We start from the raw sequence: 21,459 nt of genomic DNA on the forward strand, positions 1-21,459 counted from the left end.
AAATAAGCAGATTAAATTTTTTTTAAATTGATCGTTATAAAAATTAACAAAAGTATCAACTGTAAACCCTTGTACAACTTAGATTATTATTTATTACAAACGTTAGATAAATTTCTCTTAACTATAAGGTTTTATTAATAATAACACAAAGCACACACGATAAATAGATTGTATTTATAAAACTGTAATTCTTTTCCATTTCAACCTGTTCTAGAGTTACTCAAAACAAAAAATTTTAGGTAAAACTCAAGGATAAATTGAGTTTGAGTAATATTTTCGAAGAGTTTCAATGTCGTAGTCACTTTCTAAAACAAAATAAAAATAAGTTTTAACCATATTCTAGCTACATTATCTTAACTTTAACAGCTAGATTTGATTCCGACTGCTGGCTTGTTGTAGCATCCTTAGGTAAAGCCTAAGGTCCCAGGTTTCGTTTCCATTGCTTGCATGTAGTAGCATATTTAATAAAGACTCAAGATCCAATGATAATTGTTAAAATAACTTCGTATTGTCTCAGTTTAGCAAATAAGCTAAGTTAAATATAATATATTGGCTTGGGTTAGGGTTGGTAAACAACTAACATGACAACAACTGATATGACAACAACTAATATGACAACAACTTACTTATATGACAATTCCAAGCCCAGATCCGATGTCCATCATATTGCAAGTTACAGTAAACTTCATTGTTGTCAAAGTTCGACTCAGAGATCAACAACTGGGGGTTCACCCTCACCTACAATAACAACGATTGAAATTAATCCAAGCACATTTTAAACATTTGATATAAACTTACCCTAAACAAATAATTCCCAGCTTTTACGTCACTTATATCTATCCACTGACAATCGATGTTGTACCTAAATAACAAAGATATTTCTTGCATTAAAACCTAAACAATTTAATTTATCAAATAAATAAATATAACAAAATAAAATATTAAGTTAATCTGGGTCATCTGTGGACCATGTTAATTAAACTTAAAAATAGGAAATTGACTTACTGGTAATTATCGGCGCATCCCACCGCGATCCCTTGAGTGCCCCCTCCTGGCTGGTCACAATCAAACCTTGGGGTCACACCTCTGTCACATTCACTGTCTTCCAGACAAAAGCTTGCCTTATGACCTTGTGCGACCTTGGTAAAGTTGAGGTCAAGAAGGTCGTAGTGTGTGAACTCTGCCATGCTGTGGTAGTGGCTGAAAGTTCATTAAAAAAAATGATTTGTATTTCCTCTTTTATTAATTAATATATGCAGATGGGGTTTACTCACCCGTGACATTGATGCCAAATCCATTGGTCCCGTGATCGCTCAGGTATGAAGTCGGCCCTCCCCCGGTTCCAGACCCGGGTGGAGAACCTTAGTAACCGCCGGGAACCGTACGGCCAGTCCATCTTCTCAGCACTTGGAGCCAAACAACTTTCCTCAGCTGAAATAAAGTTGAAAGTTAAATAATTTTAATTTGTTGGTTTTCCACAACCACTGCAGCCAATATGCTTATAACTTTAACACTGGTTACATTTAAGACAGCTTAGTGTTAATGTTTAATAGAACAACGTGAACAAATTACCTGCACAGTAAAGGTTGTGGAGAGGTTGATCATCGATGTGAATCGATTGTTGGAGAAGCGGAACATCTTGCATCAGGTCCGGAGCCACTAAACAACAAATTTATTTAATTAAGAGAAGTTATGTAACAAGGTCATATTAGGCTTTTCTTTGACTTAAAAAGGTGCAAAACATTAGTAGGTGAACACGAGCCTTTTTAAACTTACATTCAGTGCAAATGACCCCAGCAAACGGCGTTAAAGTTCGTGCAGGGTTTCCACATTTTCTCAGATTCCGTCCGTCATGTTTACAGAATTGCAACGCGATTTCATCCCCCTCACATTCAAGCCCCGTCATCATGAGATGGGTCGTGTTGGGGGTTCCCGGAAAGAAGTAGGCATCCTGTAGGAAAATTACAGTAAATGTAAACATGACGGTTTACACAGTTTCTCTACTTAATTAAAACCATGTTACCAGCGATAGTATAAGGTCTAAAGGTTAAACTTATGACCTTCCTACATGGGTTAACATTGGTGGGGTCCGAACCCATAACCCCAGAGCAACGAACCTTAAGTGCATGAAGAGCAAATCCGAGCCCCAATTGTTTGCAAACAACCATCGCCTCTTTCATGGTCCAATGATCACTACATATTGGACCCCATGACCTTCGAACTTTAACCTCAACCCGGCCTTCCATCGGGTTACGACCTCCAACTATTCGGATCTATGATGTCATAATAATGTTCTTACAATTTTATTTTAAAGGGCTTATTATTAAAATAAAGTGTCTACCCAACAAAATATTTTTTTAAAAAAGTGCCTACCCAACAGAATATTTGTTAGAAAAAGTGCCTACCAAACAAAATATTTGTTAAAGAAAGTGCCTACCTTCTCCCTGGCATGAAATTGAGGAACATAACAAGCAACCCCAGCATCCTCGTGGTGGGAACAATCCCCCAAATCCCCGTCATAACCAGTGTAGCCACTAGAGGTCTCTGTGTGCACGCATGCATCCAACCTTGACTCGTTGCCATGGCAATCAAAATCACTCATCCACATCGGACCATGACCTGAATAAAATATTAATTATTAAAAAGGTAATTTTGGGTCTTAACAAAAAACAAATGAGACAAACCGTTTCCAAAAAAGGAATTTGTGATTTCTCGTTTCGCGGTCCCCAACCCGAGTTGTCGACATGCGGCATTTGCAGCTTTAATATTAAACCCACTATGACATATTGTCCCCCATCGACCCCCTTTCTTGACCTCTATTCGACCTTCACCCTCACTTGCCCCAGCTTTTAATCTAATGTCATCGACCTCCTAAAAAAATTGTTAGAAAATAATTTTAAATGTAGTTAAAACTAATATTTAATTTAGTCACTAAACGAGACAACTAGAGGTTCTGGGATAGATTCTCAGTGCTTCCATGTTTAACAGAAATTCCATTTAATCAGCAGGTTACATTTCACATGCTACACAAACCTTCATAATAACTCTTTTTCCCTTCTTTCTTTTCTTCTTGAATCTTCCTCGAGAATATTTAAACCCTGGGACACACGAGGTCATTAGAGGGCCACCATCTTCACAAATCTTCGATGATTTTGTAAGATTAAACGAACATTTACTCAGCTTGTTCTCAGTTCCTAAGCACGTGACATTAGTCAGCCCGTAATAATGTTTCTTCCTTGCTCTTGATCTGAAAGTTTTGTAATTAAATAAAATTTAGTAAATTAATCATATTACTGACAGAACTTTTAAATAAAGTGTAAGTCGCTAGGTTTAACTAATGTTTAAGTTACTTGAAAATTGTTTAACTTTCATAAGGTGAATAATTAAAGGTAAGAATTAAACTCAGTTAAGTTAAACCTCTTGCCCACATTTCAAAAATGTAAGAAATTTTTTTAAATAAAACTTACAAATAGTTTTCCAAGTTTTTGATTGGTTCAGCTTTAGGAAACCCAAGTTGTCCACAAAACACCGAAGCAATTGTCTGGCTCCATCCAGTGGTGCAAATCTTCCTCCACTTCTTGTCCATGTAAACCTCGGCGTACCCCTCAAGTTGGGGGTGATATTTCCGTTGACCTCTAGCAGGCTTCAATCTGATTGTGTCAAGGTTGTTTGCAACATGCTGGAATATTTAAATTAATTAAAATCTTATTTGGTTAAGAGAAGGACTAAGATTATTAGTTTTAAATTATATTAAAAAATAAATTAGGGAATAAACTTTTTCGATTAATGAACTTAATTACGTCCCTTTGTTCAAAACGAGCCCAAAGTTACAGTTGTTGTAGCGACGATGACGTAACAGCATTAGGTATGACGCAAACAACCGTCGCTTTTTTGCCAATAGACAAGTCTAACTATTCAACGATTCCGTCTCGTATATCGCGCGTTTTACTCACTTGAGAGTTGAGATGAAATCCGGGAAGTCTAGCGGTGTTACATCTAACCCCAGCATCCTCGTGGTGGGAGCAGTCGTGGTCGTTCCATCCGTTGAACTCACATTTCGAGATGTCCTCCTCCCTCCCCTCACAATTCACGTTGTCCATCCATATCTTACCTGTTTAAAAATATTTTAACAAAAATGCACGTGTGTAAAAGTCGGGGATTTTATAATAGGGGATTTTATTTTATCAATAACGTGACAGAAATTTAATAAGAATATTAATATTTATTTTTGTGTTATTATATTTTTATTAGGCAACTTCTGCTAAACATCAGCTTTTTTGTAATAATCTTTAATTCAATATTCATAAAAGGTCAATTGTGACGAATGTCTGTATTAATAGTAACCCAAAAACCGCTCAAAAGTAACTTTTTAAAGAGACAGTCTAAGAATGTCATGTTGGTCTAGACTCGCGCGATTACAACTTGAGGTTTGGGTTAATGTGTAATTTTAGCACAAGTTTATAATACAAGGAAACCGAAATATTTAAGATTATGACGTCAGAGGTATATAGACGCGACCATTATCACGTCAACACACAAACTAAACCCAAACAGCAAAAATATTTCAAGTTAGGTAAACTAACAGGATCCCAGCCACAATATCTCAAGGTGAACTATGTTTATTCGCATATTTATTCGATGTTAATCAAATATTTTGGTAAATATTGACGCAGCTGTACTTACAGTTTAGAAAAACATTTTATTAACATTAAAGCCACTTAGGTCTTAGTGGAACGAATTTACGCAAAAATCGAAATTGGGCGACTTAAATTTCCAAAACGCCCACTACAAAAAATAACCCATAATTACAAATTTTATTTTTACCTTCGCCCGGCCCGAACTTCCCGCTATGAACATATTCCCATGCACCCACGTACCCCATCATGCGGCAAACAACGTTGGCTGATTCTATCCTCCAGTCGTCGTCACAGATCGTCCCCCATTCTCCGTTGTAGAACACCTCAACTCTTCCCTCCGTAGGGGAATCACTTCCGCTCAATCGGATCTGAAATATTGGGACCAAGTTAATGTTTTCATAATGTTCATCCACGATTACCGAAGACCCAAAATACCAAATATGATCTGGGGCCGATTTAAAATCTAAGCAACTTTAATATTTTGTTGATATCGTTTGTTTACCAACTTCCTAAATGGTTAAAGGCTCTATAGGTTATCAGCAATAACCAAGTAACCTAAACATAGATTTAAACTCTAGACCCTTATTCTAAAAAACACACACGTGAAATCTTAACCCATAATAAGAGGTTTAACAAAGCCGGGTGGGTGACAATTTTGGTTTCTACGCTTCGTTGAAAACTAGAATACGAAACCCCTGTTTAATTAGTTCTCTTACTATGACGTAATAATAAAAAGTCGAATCTTACCGAAATTGTTTCATTTGAGTTTTGTTCTTGACCTTGACAATAACTAATTAATAAAAATAAAAATAATTTAAATATTTCTAATTTCATGATCAACAGCAAACCACCTGCCCAGCGCAAAAGTTCAACTAATTCTCGCGTTCTAGAATGCTGCGGTTGAGTAAACTTTTACTTTTTTCTCTCTTGAGTTTAGGAGAAAGTTTTAAACAAATATGGAATTTAATTCGCAGCTGGTCGCGAACGGGTTTGATGACCATGCCATAAAATAATTAAAATCTTCATGTAAACATTAATACTTTTGGCATGTTTTAAATCATTAAATTGATTTTGTCATTTTTTCCCGCCGCATTGTTGTAATATTAACTGTATATCGTATTTATTATTTACTTTTATCAATGCGCGAAAAAACAAAATAAAAAAAACAGATTTAATTAAAACCCAATTAACATCACATAACACAGCAACCAACTTTTAAATAATAAAATAATTTATTCCAGTTTAGAAGGTTTGGTGTCGGTGGAATTTTGTTTAATGCGGTCATAAAACAACGTGGAAATAAAAAGAATTTATTTTTAATAATTTGAATTTTTTCGTTGGTTAAATTTTCAATAAATATCTATAAATAATATTTAACATAAATTTAAAAACTGGAACTTTCTGAATTCATTTTCAGTTCAAAATATCATTCCCACCAAGGTAATAACTTAAACATTGCACTATTTAAACAAAGTGTTCTGCACAGCCCTCCACAGTACCCCAATATTTCCCGCCCCAAACCCCGACACTGTTTGGTGTCGTTGGATTATCTCAAAAAATAAAGTTTTTTCATCAAACACTGGAACTGTAAAGACTTGCATAATAAACCTGAAAAAATATAAAAGTTTTATTTGTCTATTGGGCAAAATAAAGTTTAAAAAACAAATCCAAATAAAGGATTACAAACGCTAAGCGGAATAAACTTACTTCACCATTCACTAAACAACTAACCCCCTTTACTTACCCTTTACCCCATTTTTGTGGGGAAATTAATTTAAAGTGTATATAGTAATTTACAACTTCGACAGCAGGGTGTAGTGGTAAAAACACTTGCTACACCACCATGAGGTCGTGGGTTCAATCCCCACTGTTCTCATGCTGTAGCGCCCTTGAGTAAGCGTTATAAACGGTATAAACTCCTGCTGAGCCAGCACTTAATCAGCAGCTTAATTATCTGGCAATTATAATCTATAATATCTTAAACTGCCACAGTCAACTCGAGACTGGGTCAGAGTAACTTATGTTACTCTATGTTTAGGTTGCACATTTGACCTTTCCACATCAAGAATAAAGATATATACAAAAAAATCAAGTTGTTAAAAAGAGTTTTAAACCATATACTAACCATGGTGAATTTTTAATTTGATTTATTTGGTTTTCGTGACAAAAGTTTTCGTCGTTTGAACTTTCTTTGTTGCTCTCCCACAGAATATTATTCTTCTTCAGCGTTTCCCAATCATAATCTAAATACTCAGTTTCATGATCTTTCTCCTGGAAATAAAAAAATAAGCGGCAACATTAAAATAGGTTAATAAGATGTTACTAAAAACAAAATAGAAAAATTACAAACCTTAAGGTAATATGCTTCGGGTGGGTTCATTAGGTCAAGACCTCTACTCTTAAAGTGAGAGACAGCTCGGACAATATTTCGACTGTTGAATGCGATGTGTTGGACACCAGGACCACTAGGGGGAAGCAGAAAGTTTAGTTTGTTTAGCTTCTACTTTATAAAAATATATTTTAATTGGGATTTAAAATAAAAATTATATTTTTTTAGAAAAACTTATTCTGACTTACTAAAAATGCAGAAACTTTTTGAAAACATGTTAAATAAACTTTAAAGGTAAACTAATTTAGGAAACTAACTTGTGGTTTGAGAGGAAATTTGTGATTTGGTCGAGATCTTTACTCGAAGATTTTAACGATTCGACCAAAACAAATTTCGGAATTTTTAAACTTAGGTCGCTTAACTCAAACTCTGTAAAAATAAATCAACAGTGGTTAAACAGAATCAATAATAAAAGTAACAATTAAATAGCTTTAATAAAACCTTTATAGAGTTAGATTGTTGTTTTAAAGACATGCCATTGACAATCACCAAAACTAAGTTAACCTAACAATATAAGAAGGACAACATTACCCGGTACATCACATGTCTGGGCAACAAACCCTTAGACTTACCATTAGTATTAGAAGGTAGAGGACCCAACATTGCTTTAAGTCTGAGTCCCCTTTGTCCTTCCTTTACAACAAATCCTTCCACTTTGTCTTCATTTCTGCACAAATGTAAACTTGTTTTTAATATATATATATAAGCTTTAATAACTTTGTCATCAACCCTTAGAAAGCAACAATATTATCGTTTAACCATTAAAAAATTAAATTTATGTTTTACAATAAATGAAATTATTCACAACAAACAGAAAATTATTCACAACAAACAGAAAGTAACAAACAGAAGGTAAACTTACTTGTTGACTAAAATTCTGTTGAAACCGAAACACTTTCTGTACCAATCAAAAACTTCATCAGTTTGCCCAATATTCAGAGCGAACGCGATATGATCGATATTCTGAATATAATCACAGTCTTTCGTGTTATTGTTGTTGTTGTAGAGATGAAAGCCTGGCAAAAAGAATCCTTTATATTGTGAGTCATCTATGAGCGTGTGTTGAACGTTACCAACCGGGGATTGAACAACTGCATAAAATAAAATTCCATCTTCATCTTCAATCTAAAATTTAAATTAATTTACAAATTTAAAAAATATTAACAGTAAATAATATTACTTGAACAATAATTTAAGAATAACCTTTAAAGCCTGTTAAGCTTTGTCAGTTTGGTTATTCAATAACCTAATTTTTGCAGACATAAAAGTTGTTGGCATGGTGACAGTGAAAAGTTAAATATTCCAAATATTAAAAAAGTTTCGTTAAAAGTTTTTCACTTACTTTTGTTAACGGTTTAATTATCCAATCTTCATCAATTCTACGTAAAACCTTCAGAATATCATCACAACTTAATGCAACATCGCTCGCACTGTCCACGACTTTATCCTCAATCTTGTTGATTATTATCCGAATATTACCGTGTTTTAAAACCGTGCAATTTGTTGATGAGTTAAAGTTATTGAAGCAACCATAAGCATATTTAGTAAAACTAAATTTATTGACGAGAAAATCTGACAAAATGTTGACGTCTTTCACTCGACATTGAACGTGGTGTAAATTAGAAAACATTTGAAGATTAAAAATTACATTTGGTCTCAAATTAAAATTCCTATTCGCCTTTGATTCTATAAATTTCAATCTCTGTTATATATTATAAATATTACGAAACAAAATGTAACACCTCTACTATTTTAAATCAAGTTTCGGGCAATTTAATTTAACTTTTTGACATTGAAAACTGAAAATGATGAAATTGTTTTATTTAAACGGTAAGCATGACAACGGAAGTTGTAACTTAGTTGTGACCTCCTATCATTTATTATCTTAACGTTGCTACCACTTTTTGTTTATCCTTAATATCAAAATAAATTTTCCAAAACGTTAATAAATTCTATCAAAATTATGTTTATAATCTTTTAAAAAAAAAAACCTTTTTTTTAATTAAATTTTACAAAACAAATTCTAAAATAGAGAAGCATATATTGAGGACAAATCACAAAATAATACAACAACATAATGACTGATGTTCACTAGAGGCGATCATGGGAAGTCTCGTACGATGACGTGGCGTGCTCTGATTGGTGTCCACCAGACCGTTGCCATGCTGTTAATATGTTAAATAAAGATTAATTAAAAGATAAAGAAAAGAAAATTCTTTCAACATATTTTGTGGCAACCAATCAACTTACGTTTGAATAACCATTTCCGACGTGACCACGTGACCCTCCGTTTGTATCACGTGACTTCTTGTTAGCATCACGTGACCCCTTATTGACGATAATCTCGGCCAACTCTTCAGCTGAATCTCTGCGAGGAGGAGTCGGGAAATCTTCAACAAAATGAAGTAATTTTATTAATTTTTATTTTAAATTTAAAATGATTATTTACCTTCAACGAGGCTGCTCTTTGTTGATTGACAGATGACGTCATCTGAATTAAGAGATTCACTAACTTCATCTTTTGGGGTGACGTCATCGGTATTTAAAGATTCGAGAACTTCATCTTTTTCGGTGACGTCATCTTTTGTGTTTACGATCAATGTAATTTGTTTCTTTGTGACGTCATTTAAAGAAGGTTCGATATCATCGCCATTCTTTTTTAATGACTCGATATTTTCTTTAATTATGACGTCACTATTACCAACAGAGTCGTCTTCGTGCGTATAGTCCGACACAGTAACGTCATTATCGTTTACGACATTTTTAATAACGTCATTATGTGAATTGTCAATTTTGTTGACGTCATTGGGTAAAATGTCATTTTTGTCGTTTTTGACGTCACTATCGTTTTTGGTGACGTCATCGTTTGAAATATCGGTGATACTGACGTCATTTTTTATAGAGTGATCAAATGCGACCTCAAGTGGCGACGGGGGAAGCGATGAAGTGACGTCATTCGCAAGGTCAAACCCGATCGTGTGATCCACCATTGCTGACTGAAGTTTATCGCTTGTGACGTCATTGATAACGTAGTTGTTGTTGACTAAAGTGTCAGCGTCCTCATCTCTGGCAACCTCGGAGGATGACGTCATACGATATGACGTCAGAGGTGGTGATGTCACCTGTAAGAGATTGTAATTAATCTTTATATAATGAAGCTTAATGGAAACACAGTTCATCTGCGTTCGATGAAAAATGGTTTTAACAAAGTTAACGTCAATACAGTTTTAATAATTAATGTCAAAATCATTTGGGCAATGATGATTGTAGTTCGAGTCACCAGTCTCATATTATTTTGATGTTAGTGAATAACTCAAACAATTTGCAATCACACTTTTAAAAATTAATAAAAAATAGGTTTTGAGTTCAAGTCTCCGCGTTATTCGCACTTGAGTGCGGGGTTAGAGGATAACTAAAACAAAACCACATTTAAAATAATCAACTTCAGAACTTTTCTACCTCGTTCTCTGTTGATTCAATTTCAGAAATTTCGTTCAAACCGTTGATTGGTGATTTCAGCTCCTTGAACCTAAACAATTATGACGTCATTATTAGTGGCTACGTAGTTGTGTTAAAATATTTTTAGACTCACGTTTTGTTTGTCACAGTTGGCGCTGCTTCGTCGGGTTTTGATGACGTCACACGCTTCTCTATGACGTCACCATTATGTTGATATGAGCCCGACATCAACCAAGTTCGCGTGTTCTCATGGCTTTGTGACGTCATAAACTTGTTAGTGTTATCAGACTGAGGATGGAAGAGCGATGACGATTTCACGCTGACGTCACTATCGGAGGACAATGATTCGAGAGATGAGGAGGAATAGTAGGGATCGAGAGGGGACTGAACGATCGTGGAAAGGATCGGGACAGGGGGTTCTTCTTCTGAGGGGAAAGTACCTGAGTAAAAAGGGGGGTCATTTTAAGTAAAACTAAAGTTAAGTGACGTCTATGTTTAGTTTTACGTGTGTCTAGCTTAATTATGACGTCACACTTACTTCCGCTGTGGTAAGAATGGAGTTGGTCAACGTCAGATCCGTTGGTAATTCTAAAAATATTAAGAATTGTCACTTTATGTAGAAAGAGAAAAGCTACCCAGGCTGGGGTTCAAACCCGAAACCTACAAACCTGTTATCCTCAATCTGGGAAACCCCCTCCGTATTCTCACCAAACAGACTCCTAGTGGTCGAAAACTTTGCCGCAAGATGGCGCTTTTTCTGCGCTTTCTTCCAACTTCGGTAACTTCTTGTGCTCGTCGTGCTCTGAATCGAACCTGCGTCACTATTTCCATCATCTACGTCACAATCGATGTTGTCACGTGACCCAATATTCATTCGCAAGTAACCCGAACATGCTCGGCTTATGTACGCCCTCCTGCGGTTGTACACCGATGCGTTTCCGTTCAAATTCATGACGTCACTGATAGTAATTATGACGTCACAACAAATGTGTAGACTTTGAACTTACATTGTTCAACAAATAAACAAGTTCTTCAAATTTCCTGAAAATAAACAAAAACTTGAATAATTTAAAACAAACCAAACTCACATATTTAACTCTTCTACTGAAACAAGTTCGAATAAAAACTGTTTAAGTCGCTTAAACAAACTCCAGAATGTCTAAAATCTCACTAACCTAACCTCCACTCTAAACAACAACAATTGTGAAATTCGAAACGCAATTTCCTTTCAACAAAATTTACTGTTTTAATATTTAACGTAGAGTGATCATAAACAAGCTTAACATAAAACACAACATCTTAACATGGTGAAAACTATAAAAGTAAATATATTATGTTGTTTATTTTTTTAAACTCAGTTATCTTAATTCTTAATCGCTGGCTCTGAAGCACGAAATGATTTAAACTTTTAGAACTTGTATCTAGAGCGCAGACTTTTAATCTGGTTCGAACCTCGCTGATTAAAACCCGGAAATTGAGTTTAACAAATGTGTAAAAACGTCGGAACGAGTTATTTATTTAATTGTACTTCGAACCACCGGGTTTTAATTAATTACAAATAAATAATTAATTACAATTTGTTAACTTAATATATCCTACAACTTGTTAAAATATTAAAAAGTTATAATTCTCGAATAAATAAAATGTAATTGTTAACAAAACGACTCCATTGTCATTTTAAAATAAACATTGTTTAATTAATTGTTTAATTAAACTTCTATGCTACAAGTTAACACAATGTTAACAAATAATATTTGACTTTTACCACCAGAAATTACTCCGCAAGATAGCGCAAAAGAGCCACATATATTTTCACACCCAGGTTTAATGTTGTTTTAAGACCCCGCGAATTATATTCACAACCCACAAAATCAGAAACTTTATCCCCAATTAAGCCACTTCATTTTTACCCAATTAACATCAACTAATTAATGCAAAATTAAATCACGAAATTATTCCCAAAATATTTGAAACAATTTTAATTAAAAGTTTCACAAAATTTTGAACCAAAATTTTTGTTTTCACACCAAACCTCGGTTTCAAGTTACCTACGCAGGTGTGCCCAGTTTGTTTAACTTAAAATAACATTTTGTGCGCGAATAAAAGAAGCAATGTGACGTCATAAAAGCTTTCAGTGACGTCATAAAATAACACAATAAACAAAGCAGAGAGCTAAGTAAACTAACAGAAAAACTTTTAATCGTTTTGGTAATTAATATTTTAATTAATCTTCAAAGTTTTTAATTTTATTTTGTTTCCAGTGTTTCCACGAAAAACAACAAATTTATCGAAGCGTGTCGTACTTGACACCACGTCAAAATATTGGTACAACTTGTTTAATCAGCCGTGACCAAGAATCTTTCATTGTTTGTGGTTATGACGTCATGCTTGGTAAACGTTTATAACAATCCACCTTATTTTAAGTTTATGACGTCATAATATAAAAATATTTAAACAATAACAAACTTGTACAAAACAAAACCAGGAGTTATTTTAGATGACGTCACTCATATAAAACAATTCCGATAATGACGTAACAATAAACAACTGACGTTTGTATTTCTAAAATTTTAAACAATTTTATCGACTAATCAACTTCAAGGTTGGCACGTGATTAAAGGTCGTGCGTAAGACGTCATTAGATGACTCATAAAAGGTTTGTGACGTCACAGTATAATTTTTAAACATAGAAATAATAAAAAAAAACAATATTGAAAGAATAATAATATTTTGTTTTATATTAGAATAATAATTACATTCCTGTCTTGTGACGTAATAATCACGAAACCTTACGTCATCGCTTAAACTTCAATCAAATTGGGTTAATCGTTCCGCTTTGAAGATTAGATGTTAAACATCGTGTTGAAAAGATCAACAAGCATACGTGTGACAAGAAAGTTCTGTGACATCATAAGAGAGTACTGTGATGTCATTATCATAAGTTTTATCATTTTCAAACGAGTTCTGTCAGGTTCGAATCAAGACCCAGGTTTAAAAATGGCTCGCAACAAAATAAATTCATCATTTCTTGCAACAGTTAAGAGAGAGAGTTAGAAATTAATTAGTTAATTAACTGTTTTAAAAATTGATTTTCGAATTCACAGAATTAAAAATAAGTTGAAGAATGACAGTTCGACATTTTTCCGAACAAATAAGTTGCCAAACGTTCGAGAATTTCACCAAAATCGACCACGTGACTCCGAGTGAAATTCTACCGAAGTTTTCGAGTCCAGAGACCGCGGGTTCGATTCCAACCGACGCCATTTTGCAAAAAACAGGAGGTCCGATGCGAATTAGATCACAAGGATATTCATCCGCCAAACCATATTCAAGAAACAATATTCATCTGCGTCATTTGCCGTCGCCCATAGCAACCAATCAACAACGCATAAGCGGAGGTATTTATGACGTCATAAATTATACTATTTGCAATATTGAAAGCTTTAACAAATTATTAACATAAACAATCTTTATTTAGATTTCCTGATTTTATATAAACAAGAACATCGCGAACTGAGTAATTCGTCGCCGGAATTTCAGCCCTTATCCCCGGCGAACAGTGACAAAATTATCACCGATGACCTAACAGATAGTGGGGTCGAAAACGAGGGTTCAAGCTTAGAGGGGGACGACAAGAAAGTGGTGAAGCCCCCGTACTCGTACATCGCCCTCATCACGATGTCGATCCTCCAATCCCCGGAGAAAAAGCTTACTCTGAGCGGCATTTGCGACTTCATTATGAACAGGTTTCCCTACTACAAAGCCAAGTTCCCCGCCTGGCAGAACTCGATCCGACACAACCTCTCGCTCAACGACTGCTTTGTCAAAATTGCCCGGGAGCCAGGCAACCCCGGCAAGGGAAACTACTGGAGCATGGACCCCGAAGCTGAGGATATGTTCGACAATGGATCTTTTCTTAGGCGCCGCAAACGATTTAAGCGCCAGCGCCACTTTGCGTCACCGCCCGCGCCTTTCACGCACGAGCTCCGACAATTAATGGGAATTAACCCTTTCGTGCCCAGATTACACGCTGGCTTACACCCCAATCATTTAGTGCACGCAGGACAACTGCACGCCAACGCCATGCACGCACAAGCTTTGCAAGCAACAAGCCAATTAAACGCAGCATTGCATGCCCAACAATTGCACGCCATTCACTTGAACAACTTGCACGCCCATGCGCCACCACCAAAACGCCAATCTCTGTTCTCGATTGAGTCCCTTTTAGGGGACAAACCTGGGTCACCTCCCATGAAATCGGGTCTTACATCGACCCCCAAATCGTCGAGTAGTTCACCAGACCCTGTTCGTTCAAATATGTTACCTTTTATACCTCCAATGTACCCAGTTAACCCAATTTTGCCCCATTTCGGACAACATTTACCCCCCATTGGATTCTACCCAGCTCTAAAACAACGTTAACTTTGTTATTTTTATTGTTAATAAAAAATGTAAAAAATATAAATTTTTATTTTGTGTTTGATATTAAATTCGACCTTATTAAAAACGATTTTAATTAAAAATATAAAATTGAAATTGAAAAGATTCTAAAACGAAATTATTTTAATAATCCAACCCATAAAACGAAGAAATAAAATTTCATTGATTCGCGCGACATTTTTAAATTTAGTTCAAAGAGTTCAGCTTTGTTATAAAACCTAAAATATTTCTAATTCTAAAGCGATAATATTTATTTAAGTCCTACCTTGCTTGTAATATAATTTATAGACCGACTTCAAACAATTATTAGGATAACAATCGAGTTTATGACATCACAAACAGGTGTCGCTTGTTCGATTTACAGCTTTCGACCTTGACTTCAAAAGAAATTTATAAAATATCAAAATTTATTAAAATTCTAACTGAAAAATCTTTCCTACAAAACAATTAAGCTTTATTCATTATCTGTGACGTCACACTGTCTAATGACGTCTGCTGCAAAATCCCGAGTGAAAAAAAAAAAGATAAAATCTAAGAATTTAAATCTTTCGCCACTTTAAAATCAATTCACAGTCAACCCCTTATTACGTAAACAATCGGGTCAGAGGTCAACTTAGTTGACATGGCAACACTGAAATTTGGCGGGGACCTTGGAGTTCGTTGAACCGTGAAAAGTTGAAAGTTTTAAAAATAAAATTAATTTCCACTTAACATGACAGGGGGTTTAAACAAACTCAAAATTCCAAGAAAAACAAATTTATTTTGTGAATATTTTAAAATTTCGCCAAAATCGGGGTTTAGAAAACGGAAGAAAGTAACAATAGACTTTTATCTTTTATATGTGACGTAACAATGCTATCTAGAACATCGGTTGCAGACTATTTGCACAGTTTTTGTTATTTTACAAGTTTTAAAATGATTGAACTTTATCGAAGCAAAATATTTTATCAAGATCGTTAAAATCTGCAATAATTCCAAGTTATGGCGTCATAATAGGTTGTGAATCGATATTAGAACGCGGCGGACGTCCGATACCATTGTCATAAAACGCATTAAAGCGACGATGTTTGCTTTGTATTTGTGGAGAGATAACATCGGGCATTGTGCGAGGTTCGGGGCGGGGTTTTAACGACAAAAAAGCCGCAGAAATGAACTTGAAAAGCGCCGCCTTCTACAAAGATCTCCTTGTTTCCAACTCACACAAACACCAGCGTTAAACCTCCAATATTTAAAGCAACTTTTAGGTGGACATCGTTCAAGTGTTTACGGAAGTAGTTCAATGTTTAAAAGGTGTCAAGTTTTTAATCCTTGCCCCCCATTAACGCAACACCTTGCCCATGACCATTAATTAAAACTTGACCCAAGGTCTGAGTAAGTCCACAACCCCAGTAATAGGATACCCTGGGGTTTGACCAATGTTCAACGGGGTCATGTGACCGGGGGCGATAAAAGATTTATTTTAAATCTTTAAAGTTTCGCTAAATTCAAATAATAAAATATCTTAAAAACAGATTTTGCAGAAAATATTTAAGCAGCTGTCTAAGCACAGGTGTCTATGTTTTAACACAAGTGATTGTTACATATTTGTGATGTCATAATGTTAAAGACTTTTATAATAAAAAACACCGTTTAATTATTAAATGACGCAACAAACAATAAAAGAATTGCGCATTGTTACAAAACAATGTTTTGTTTTCTTCTAATTAAACCTTAAAATTGCCCTAATTAATTTTTTTTAAATTTCCAACAAAAACAACTTAAAATATTTTTCACGATTTTATTAAATGCACAAAAGATAAATAAATGAAACTGCATGAAAGTTGTATGATTATTTTCACATCGTTTGATGTCTAATCTCATTAAAGTTGCGGCAGCATCGCGGGGTCACGTGTCTTTGTGACGTAACGTGGTCATGTGGTATGAGCAAAACTTGGCCAACTGCCAAACGAAGGTAAAAGTCCAGCAGCAGCGGCTGCGCTTGAGGCTAAATAATTCATCTGCTGTTGCCCAAAATGGGGCAACATTGGGTTAACTGGGTACATTGGGGGTATAAAAGGTAACATATTGGAGCGGACAGGGTCTGGTGAACTACTAGACGATTTGGGGGTCGATGTTAGGCCCGGTTTCATGGGAGGTGACCCAGGTTTGTCCCCTAAAAGGGACTCGATCGAGAACAGAGATTGGCGTTTTGGTGGTGGCGCATGGGCGTGCAAGTTGTTCAAGTGAATGGCGTGCAATTGTTGGGCGTGCAATGCTGCGTTTAATTGGCTTGTTGCTTGTAAAGCTTGTGCGTGCATGGTGTTGGCGTGCAGTTGTCCTGCGTGCACTAAATGATTGGGGTGTAAGCCAGCGTGTAATCTGGGCACGAAAGGGTTAATTCCCATTAATTGTCGGAGCTCGTGCGTGAAAGGCGCGGGCGGTGACGCAAAGTGGCGCTGGCGCTTAAATCGTTTGCGGCGCCTAAGAAAGGATCCATTGTCGAACATATCCTCAGCTTCGGGGTCCATGCTCCAGTAGTTTCCCTTGCCGGGGTTGCCTGGCTCCCGGGCAATTTTGACAAAGCAGTCGTTGAGCGAGAGGTTGTGTCGGATCGAGTTCTGCCAGGCGGGGAACTTGGCTTTGTAGTAGGGAAACCTGTTCATGATGAAGTCGCAGATGCCGCTCAGAGTGAGCTTTTTCTCCGGGGATTGGAGGATCGACATCGTGATGAGGGCGATGTACGAGTACGGGGGCTTCACCACTTTCTTGTCGTCCCCCTCTAAACTCGGACCCTCATTGTCGTCCCCACTGGAGCTCGTGTTCTCAACATCCAGGGGTTCGGGAGAATTTTCGCTTCCGCCCGGAAATGAAGCCTCAAAATGCGGAGAGGAATTGTTTTTGTTTCGCTCTTGTACTTCTTTGGTGATGGCAGAATAAATGGAATTTAAATTCGAGTTTCCGTACAAATCTGCAAACAAAAAGTTGATGTTTAACAAACAATCATGTTTACCGAGCGGAGTTAATAATAATTTACTAAAACTTAAACAAAATTGTTTTAACAAAACTTAACATCAAAGAAAATAATAAATCCTATTATGACGTGTTAATAAAAGGTGATTATGACGTTTCTTTCATCTTTAATCGACATTGACTTTATTATTAATCAAATGTGACGTAATAATGTCGCGAGAAAATATCGTTATTTATGACGTAATAATTACCTCCGCTTATTTGTTGCTGATTGGTTGCCATGGGCGACGGTAAATGACGCGGATGAATATTGTTTCTTGAATATGGTTTGGCGGATGAATATCCTTGTGATCTAATTCGCATCGGACCTCCTGTTTTTTGCAAAATGGCGTCGGTTGGAATCGAACCCGCGGTCTCTGGTCTCGAAAACTTCGGTAGAATTTCACTCGGAGTCACGTGGTCGATTTTGGTGAAATTCTCGAACGTTTGGCAACTTATTTGTTCGGAAAAATGTCGAACTGTCATTCTTCAACTTATTTTTAATTCTGTGAATTCGAAAATCAATTTTTAAAACAGTTAATTAACTAATTAATTTCTAACTCTCTCTCTGAACTGTTGCAAGAAATGATGAATTTATTTTGTTGCGAGTCATTTTTAAACCTGGGTCTGGATTCGAACCTGATAGAACTCGTTTGAAAATGATAAAACTTATGATAATGACATCACAGTACTCTCTTATGATGTCACACGTATGATGTCACACTTTAGTCTTATGACATCACGATAAGATTCTGATAACTTCATAAAACCTAATCAAATAATTTGTTTTCTAAAACTTCAAACTGAAAATTTTCACTGAATTAAAATAAACAAAAATTCTAATTTGAACCAAAATCTTTTAAATCTAGAATAAGTTTTGTTCAAACCAGAATTGAATTTATAAGCACGCGCGAGAATCTCTCCTCGCGAAAAAGGCGACGCTTGGAAAAATGTCGCGTTTAGTTCCAATATTGACATTTATTAACATGTAATGAAGAATACTTGTAAACTAGTAATCAATAAAAATTTAAAATTGAATATTTCCTTCTTAATTAACTCATGGGAAAAAATATCCGTTTTTTAAACATAAAATCGATAAAATAATGTTGTAACATCATAAAAAAATGTTTTTCATAATTCTCGGCAGAAATCAATAAAAAGTTCAAAAGTTTAATCTTTGTTAATCTTCAAAAAAGAATTTATTTGGTTTTAAGAATAATCCAAACTTGATAAAACGAACTTTGATGACGTTTAAGATTTAGTGACGTCACGAAGTGTGTTTACCGATTGACACGTGATTAACTTAAAAGATAAAGTTTAAGATTAAGTCAAGAAACAAACTAGAATTTGCCCCGAAATTTGAAAATCAAACAAAACTGAAACTTTGAAATATTGGCGACAACTTTAATATTTGTTCAACAAAAACCGTCATTTTTAATTATTTAGTAACAAAGTTTTATTAATTAAACTAACAAGTTGCTCTAATCAAAATATTAGAAACTTCATTCCAGATTTAAATCAACTAATTACCAACTTAAAACAATGAAAAATTCGCTCAAAATTTTTTGTTTCAACAAAAATTTTAACTACAAAGAAAAGTTTTCTCGATAACCAGCCATGCGTTTCAATGTTGTGACGTGATTAAAAGTGTTTGTGATGTCACAATAAACTTTTGTCATGGGTGAATAAGCGCACAAGAAAAACATTTTAAATCAAAATCACAAAAAGTTTTCTCCCAAAATAAAAAAGATTTTAAAACCCAGATTTAACATTGTTTGACTTTGATTTTCTTGTTTGTGGTTTTATTTATTTCGGGTTTTTATTTGTTGTGAAAAATGTCAAATTATGAAATTATTTGTTGATTATTTTGACTAAAGATTAAGATTTGGCGCCACAAGTTATTATTGTCACACCTTTTCATGTTATTTCCCAAAACAATTGAAGTTTAGAACAAAATTCGGACATTTAATTTTATTTCAAGCGTTACAACCATAAATTTCAGCAACAGAATTTAAAATTTTGGATGGAAACACAAAATTTCGAACCAAATTTTTATTTTGAAAGCTTTGAACAACTTTTAACCAAAAGTTTTTGTTGTTTAGATTAAACATAACAAACTAAATCAATTCACACTTTCAACCATTATGACGTCACACCGGTTCCTTTATTCGCGCACAAAATGTTATTCTAAGTTGAACAAACTGAGTGGATATACAATAGCAACACCTGGCCCCGAAACTTAAAACCAAGACGACTTTAAAAGTAAAAACATCGAAAAATGGCGGCTGTGGGAACGGATAAAACGGACATATCAACTGTCAAGCCATTAAGCCGACCAATTACTAACACACACGCGCTTAGAATGATCGAATATCGCTTAAACGAGGCTACTAGTGAGTTGTTAATATGAACACCAGCTGTCTTACCTGCTAATGTTTGTTTAATTTTGCTGGAAAAAGAGGAAAATTTTAACACCCTTCTCCAAAATAAATGGAACTCGAAACCGAACCAGTTCAACTGGAAAGCTATAAATAAAAACCAGTCATTAAAAGTTATCTAAAAATTTCTGAAACCGAATAATAAATAATCTTTAAAATAAATAAAAATTTATTACAAAAAATAATAAAATAATTTTAGATTACTTTGATCGTAAACAAAAATTGATTTTCTTTCTTTTTTATATTTTCCCACCCGATTTGAAATCCGAATCCTAAAAAAAAGAAAAATAATATTTATGAGGATAAATCAACATTTTCCTTTTTGCATTATTCATTATCATGACGTCATAATAGTGGAGGGTGGAGCTTTAAAGTGATTGACAGTTCAACCATATGTTGATATTCGCTGAATAACTTTTAAAGACAAAAACAAAAACGCGAGAAATTAATAATTATGACGCCATGGCATTCTTTTATGATATCATAATATTCTAATAAATTGTTGTTTGTTTATGTTTAATGGGCGGAGCCTAATTTGATTGACAGTTGGGCCCTGGGAATGTGTATTTGTGGAGGGCGCCCATTTAAGTTCCACAATTCGAGATTTAGAAAAGATTTCGAGGTTTTATGAAGATTGTAATTTGCGACTTAAACTTTATCCATGCATCCAGGACCACCGAGGTCGAATGTATTGTTGATTTTAAAAAGTTTGTAAATCTGTTATTTTATTCTTACATCGAACAATGAAGAAGAATTTTGAAACATGAAATTATTTTTAACAAAAACGACGAAAAATTTTCTCAATTTTAACGAAAATCCAACTTTTTAGAGACTTTCTGTAAACAAAACGTAAATTGTTCAAGTCACGTGACGATGACGTAGCGTCGTAAATTAAAAGCGAGTTAATAAACGCGTCGTTAATGAAGCTAATATTTTGTTAAGCGGTCGCTTTTATCTGTGACGTAACAATTAGAGACAGAGAGGCGCGCGACGTTACCCGGCGACAAATTTAAAATTTATTTTTAATTTACGAGTTTCGAAAAAAAATTAAAAGTTTTTAAAAATATGGAATAATAAATCGAAACATGATTTTGTTAATAATTAACTC

General features: G+C 34.8%; 5 protein-coding genes across 5 annotated transcripts; 1 reads left to right on the forward strand and 4 right to left on the reverse strand.

The window, feature by feature from the left end:
- Nucleotides 1–155: 155 nt before the first annotated feature.
- On the reverse strand, nucleotides 156–5,498 carry LOC145746352 (lysyl oxidase homolog 3A-like). The gene is made up of 15 exons (XM_082564616.1): nucleotides 5,385–5,498; nucleotides 4,825–5,005; nucleotides 3,954–4,111; nucleotides 3,468–3,679; nucleotides 3,034–3,247; nucleotides 2,685–2,871; nucleotides 2,438–2,619; nucleotides 2,118–2,273; nucleotides 1,777–1,951; nucleotides 1,573–1,659; nucleotides 1,275–1,431; nucleotides 1,006–1,200; nucleotides 799–862; nucleotides 627–738; nucleotides 156–305 (listed from the first exon to the last, which is right to left on the reverse strand). The coding sequence occupies exons 1-15, from the start codon at nucleotides 5,469–5,471 to the stop codon at nucleotides 247–249; spliced, it is 2,226 nt and encodes a 741-aa protein (XP_082420742.1). The 5' UTR covers nucleotides 5,472–5,498; the 3' UTR covers nucleotides 156–246.
- A 262-nt stretch (nucleotides 5,499–5,760) lies between these two features.
- On the reverse strand, nucleotides 5,761–8,717 carry LOC145745562 (4-hydroxyphenylpyruvate dioxygenase-like protein). The gene is made up of 7 exons (XM_082563675.1): nucleotides 8,369–8,717; nucleotides 7,889–8,151; nucleotides 7,599–7,693; nucleotides 7,284–7,395; nucleotides 6,988–7,102; nucleotides 6,763–6,908; nucleotides 5,761–6,245 (listed from the first exon to the last, which is right to left on the reverse strand). Exons 1-7 carry the CDS (start codon nucleotides 8,654–8,656, stop codon nucleotides 6,098–6,100), a joined length of 1,167 nt encoding a protein of 388 aa, XP_082419801.1. The 5' UTR covers nucleotides 8,657–8,717; the 3' UTR covers nucleotides 5,761–6,097.
- A 281-nt stretch (nucleotides 8,718–8,998) lies between these two features.
- Nucleotides 8,999–11,449, reverse strand: LOC145744924 (uncharacterized). Its single transcript, XM_082562897.1, has 7 exons — nucleotides 11,154–11,449; nucleotides 11,024–11,073; nucleotides 10,619–10,925; nucleotides 10,486–10,555; nucleotides 9,476–10,148; nucleotides 9,277–9,416; nucleotides 8,999–9,191 (listed from the first exon to the last, which is right to left on the reverse strand). Exons 1-7 carry the CDS (start codon nucleotides 11,435–11,437, stop codon nucleotides 9,081–9,083), a joined length of 1,635 nt encoding a protein of 544 aa, XP_082419023.1. The 5' UTR covers nucleotides 11,438–11,449; the 3' UTR covers nucleotides 8,999–9,080.
- A 2,027-nt stretch (nucleotides 11,450–13,476) lies between these two features.
- On the forward strand, nucleotides 13,477–14,907 carry LOC145744925 (uncharacterized). Its single transcript, XM_082562898.1, has 2 exons — nucleotides 13,477–13,883; nucleotides 13,964–14,907. The coding sequence occupies exons 1-2, from the start codon at nucleotides 13,610–13,612 to the stop codon at nucleotides 14,905–14,907; spliced, it is 1,218 nt and encodes a 405-aa protein (XP_082419024.1). The 5' UTR covers nucleotides 13,477–13,609.
- Nucleotides 14,908–16,518: 1,611 nt separating this feature from the next.
- Nucleotides 16,519–20,631, reverse strand: LOC145745308 (uncharacterized). Its single transcript, XM_082563346.1, has 4 exons — nucleotides 20,556–20,631; nucleotides 20,340–20,438; nucleotides 18,126–18,419; nucleotides 16,519–17,872 (listed from the first exon to the last, which is right to left on the reverse strand). Exons 3-4 carry the CDS (start codon nucleotides 18,397–18,399, stop codon nucleotides 16,836–16,838), a joined length of 1,311 nt encoding a protein of 436 aa, XP_082419472.1. The 5' UTR covers nucleotides 18,400–18,419; nucleotides 20,340–20,438; nucleotides 20,556–20,631; the 3' UTR covers nucleotides 16,519–16,835.
- Between the last annotated feature and the right edge of the window lie 828 nt (nucleotides 20,632–21,459).

This window comes from Corella eumyota, chromosome 3 (assembly GCF_963082875.1).
Source record: "Corella eumyota chromosome 3, kaCorEumy4.1, whole genome shotgun sequence".
Lineage (NCBI taxonomy): Eukaryota > Metazoa > Chordata > Ascidiacea > Phlebobranchia > Corellidae > Corella > Corella eumyota.

Excerpts from the sequence above, each read along its gene's own strand:
- LOC145745562 (XM_082563675.1), bottom strand. The coding sequence starts at position 8,656 with ATGTTTTCTAATTTACACCACGTTCAATGTCGAGTGAAAGACGTCAAC. Across the intron at positions 7,103-7,283 it reads AATTTCCTCTCAAACCACAA|TGGTCCTGGTGTCCAACACA; the intron begins GTTAGTTTCCTA and ends GCTTCCCCCTAG. Across the intron at positions 6,909-6,987 it reads CCGAAGCATATTACCTTAAG|GAGAAAGATCATGAAACTGA; the intron begins GTTTGTAATTTT and ends TTTTATTTCCAG.
- LOC145745308 (XM_082563346.1), bottom strand. The coding sequence starts at position 18,399 with ATGACAGTTCGACATTTTTCCGAACAAATAAGTTGCCAAACGTTCGAG. Across the intron at positions 17,873-18,125 it reads TCAGCAACAAATAAGCGGAG|ATTTGTACGGAAACTCGAAT; the intron begins GTAATTATTACG and ends TTTTGTTTGCAG.
- LOC145744925 (XM_082562898.1), top strand. The coding sequence starts at position 13,610 with ATGACAGTTCGACATTTTTCCGAACAAATAAGTTGCCAAACGTTCGAG. Across the intron at positions 13,884-13,963 it reads TCAACAACGCATAAGCGGAG|ATTTCCTGATTTTATATAAA; the intron begins GTATTTATGACG and ends ATCTTTATTTAG.
- LOC145744924 (XM_082562897.1), bottom strand. The coding sequence starts at position 11,437 with ATGAATTTGAACGGAAACGCATCGGTGTACAACCGCAGGAGGGCGTAC. Across the intron at positions 10,556-10,618 it reads CCAACTGTGACAAACAAAAC|GTTCAAGGAGCTGAAATCAC; the intron begins GTGAGTCTAAAA and ends ATAATTGTTTAG. Across the intron at positions 10,149-10,485 it reads TTGAATCAACAGAGAACGAG|GTGACATCACCACCTCTGAC; the intron begins GTAGAAAAGTTC and ends AATCTCTTACAG.
- LOC145746352 (XM_082564616.1), bottom strand. The coding sequence starts at position 5,471 with ATGAAATTAGAAATATTTAAATTATTTTTATTTTTATTAATTAGTTAT. Across the intron at positions 3,248-3,467 it reads AAAAACTTGGAAAACTATTT|ATCAAGAGCAAGGAAGAAAC; the intron begins GTAAGTTTTATT and ends CAAAACTTTCAG. Across the intron at positions 1,952-2,117 it reads TTGCTCTTCATGCACTTAAG|GATGCCTACTTCTTTCCGGG; the intron begins GTTCGTTGCTCT and ends ATTTTCCTACAG.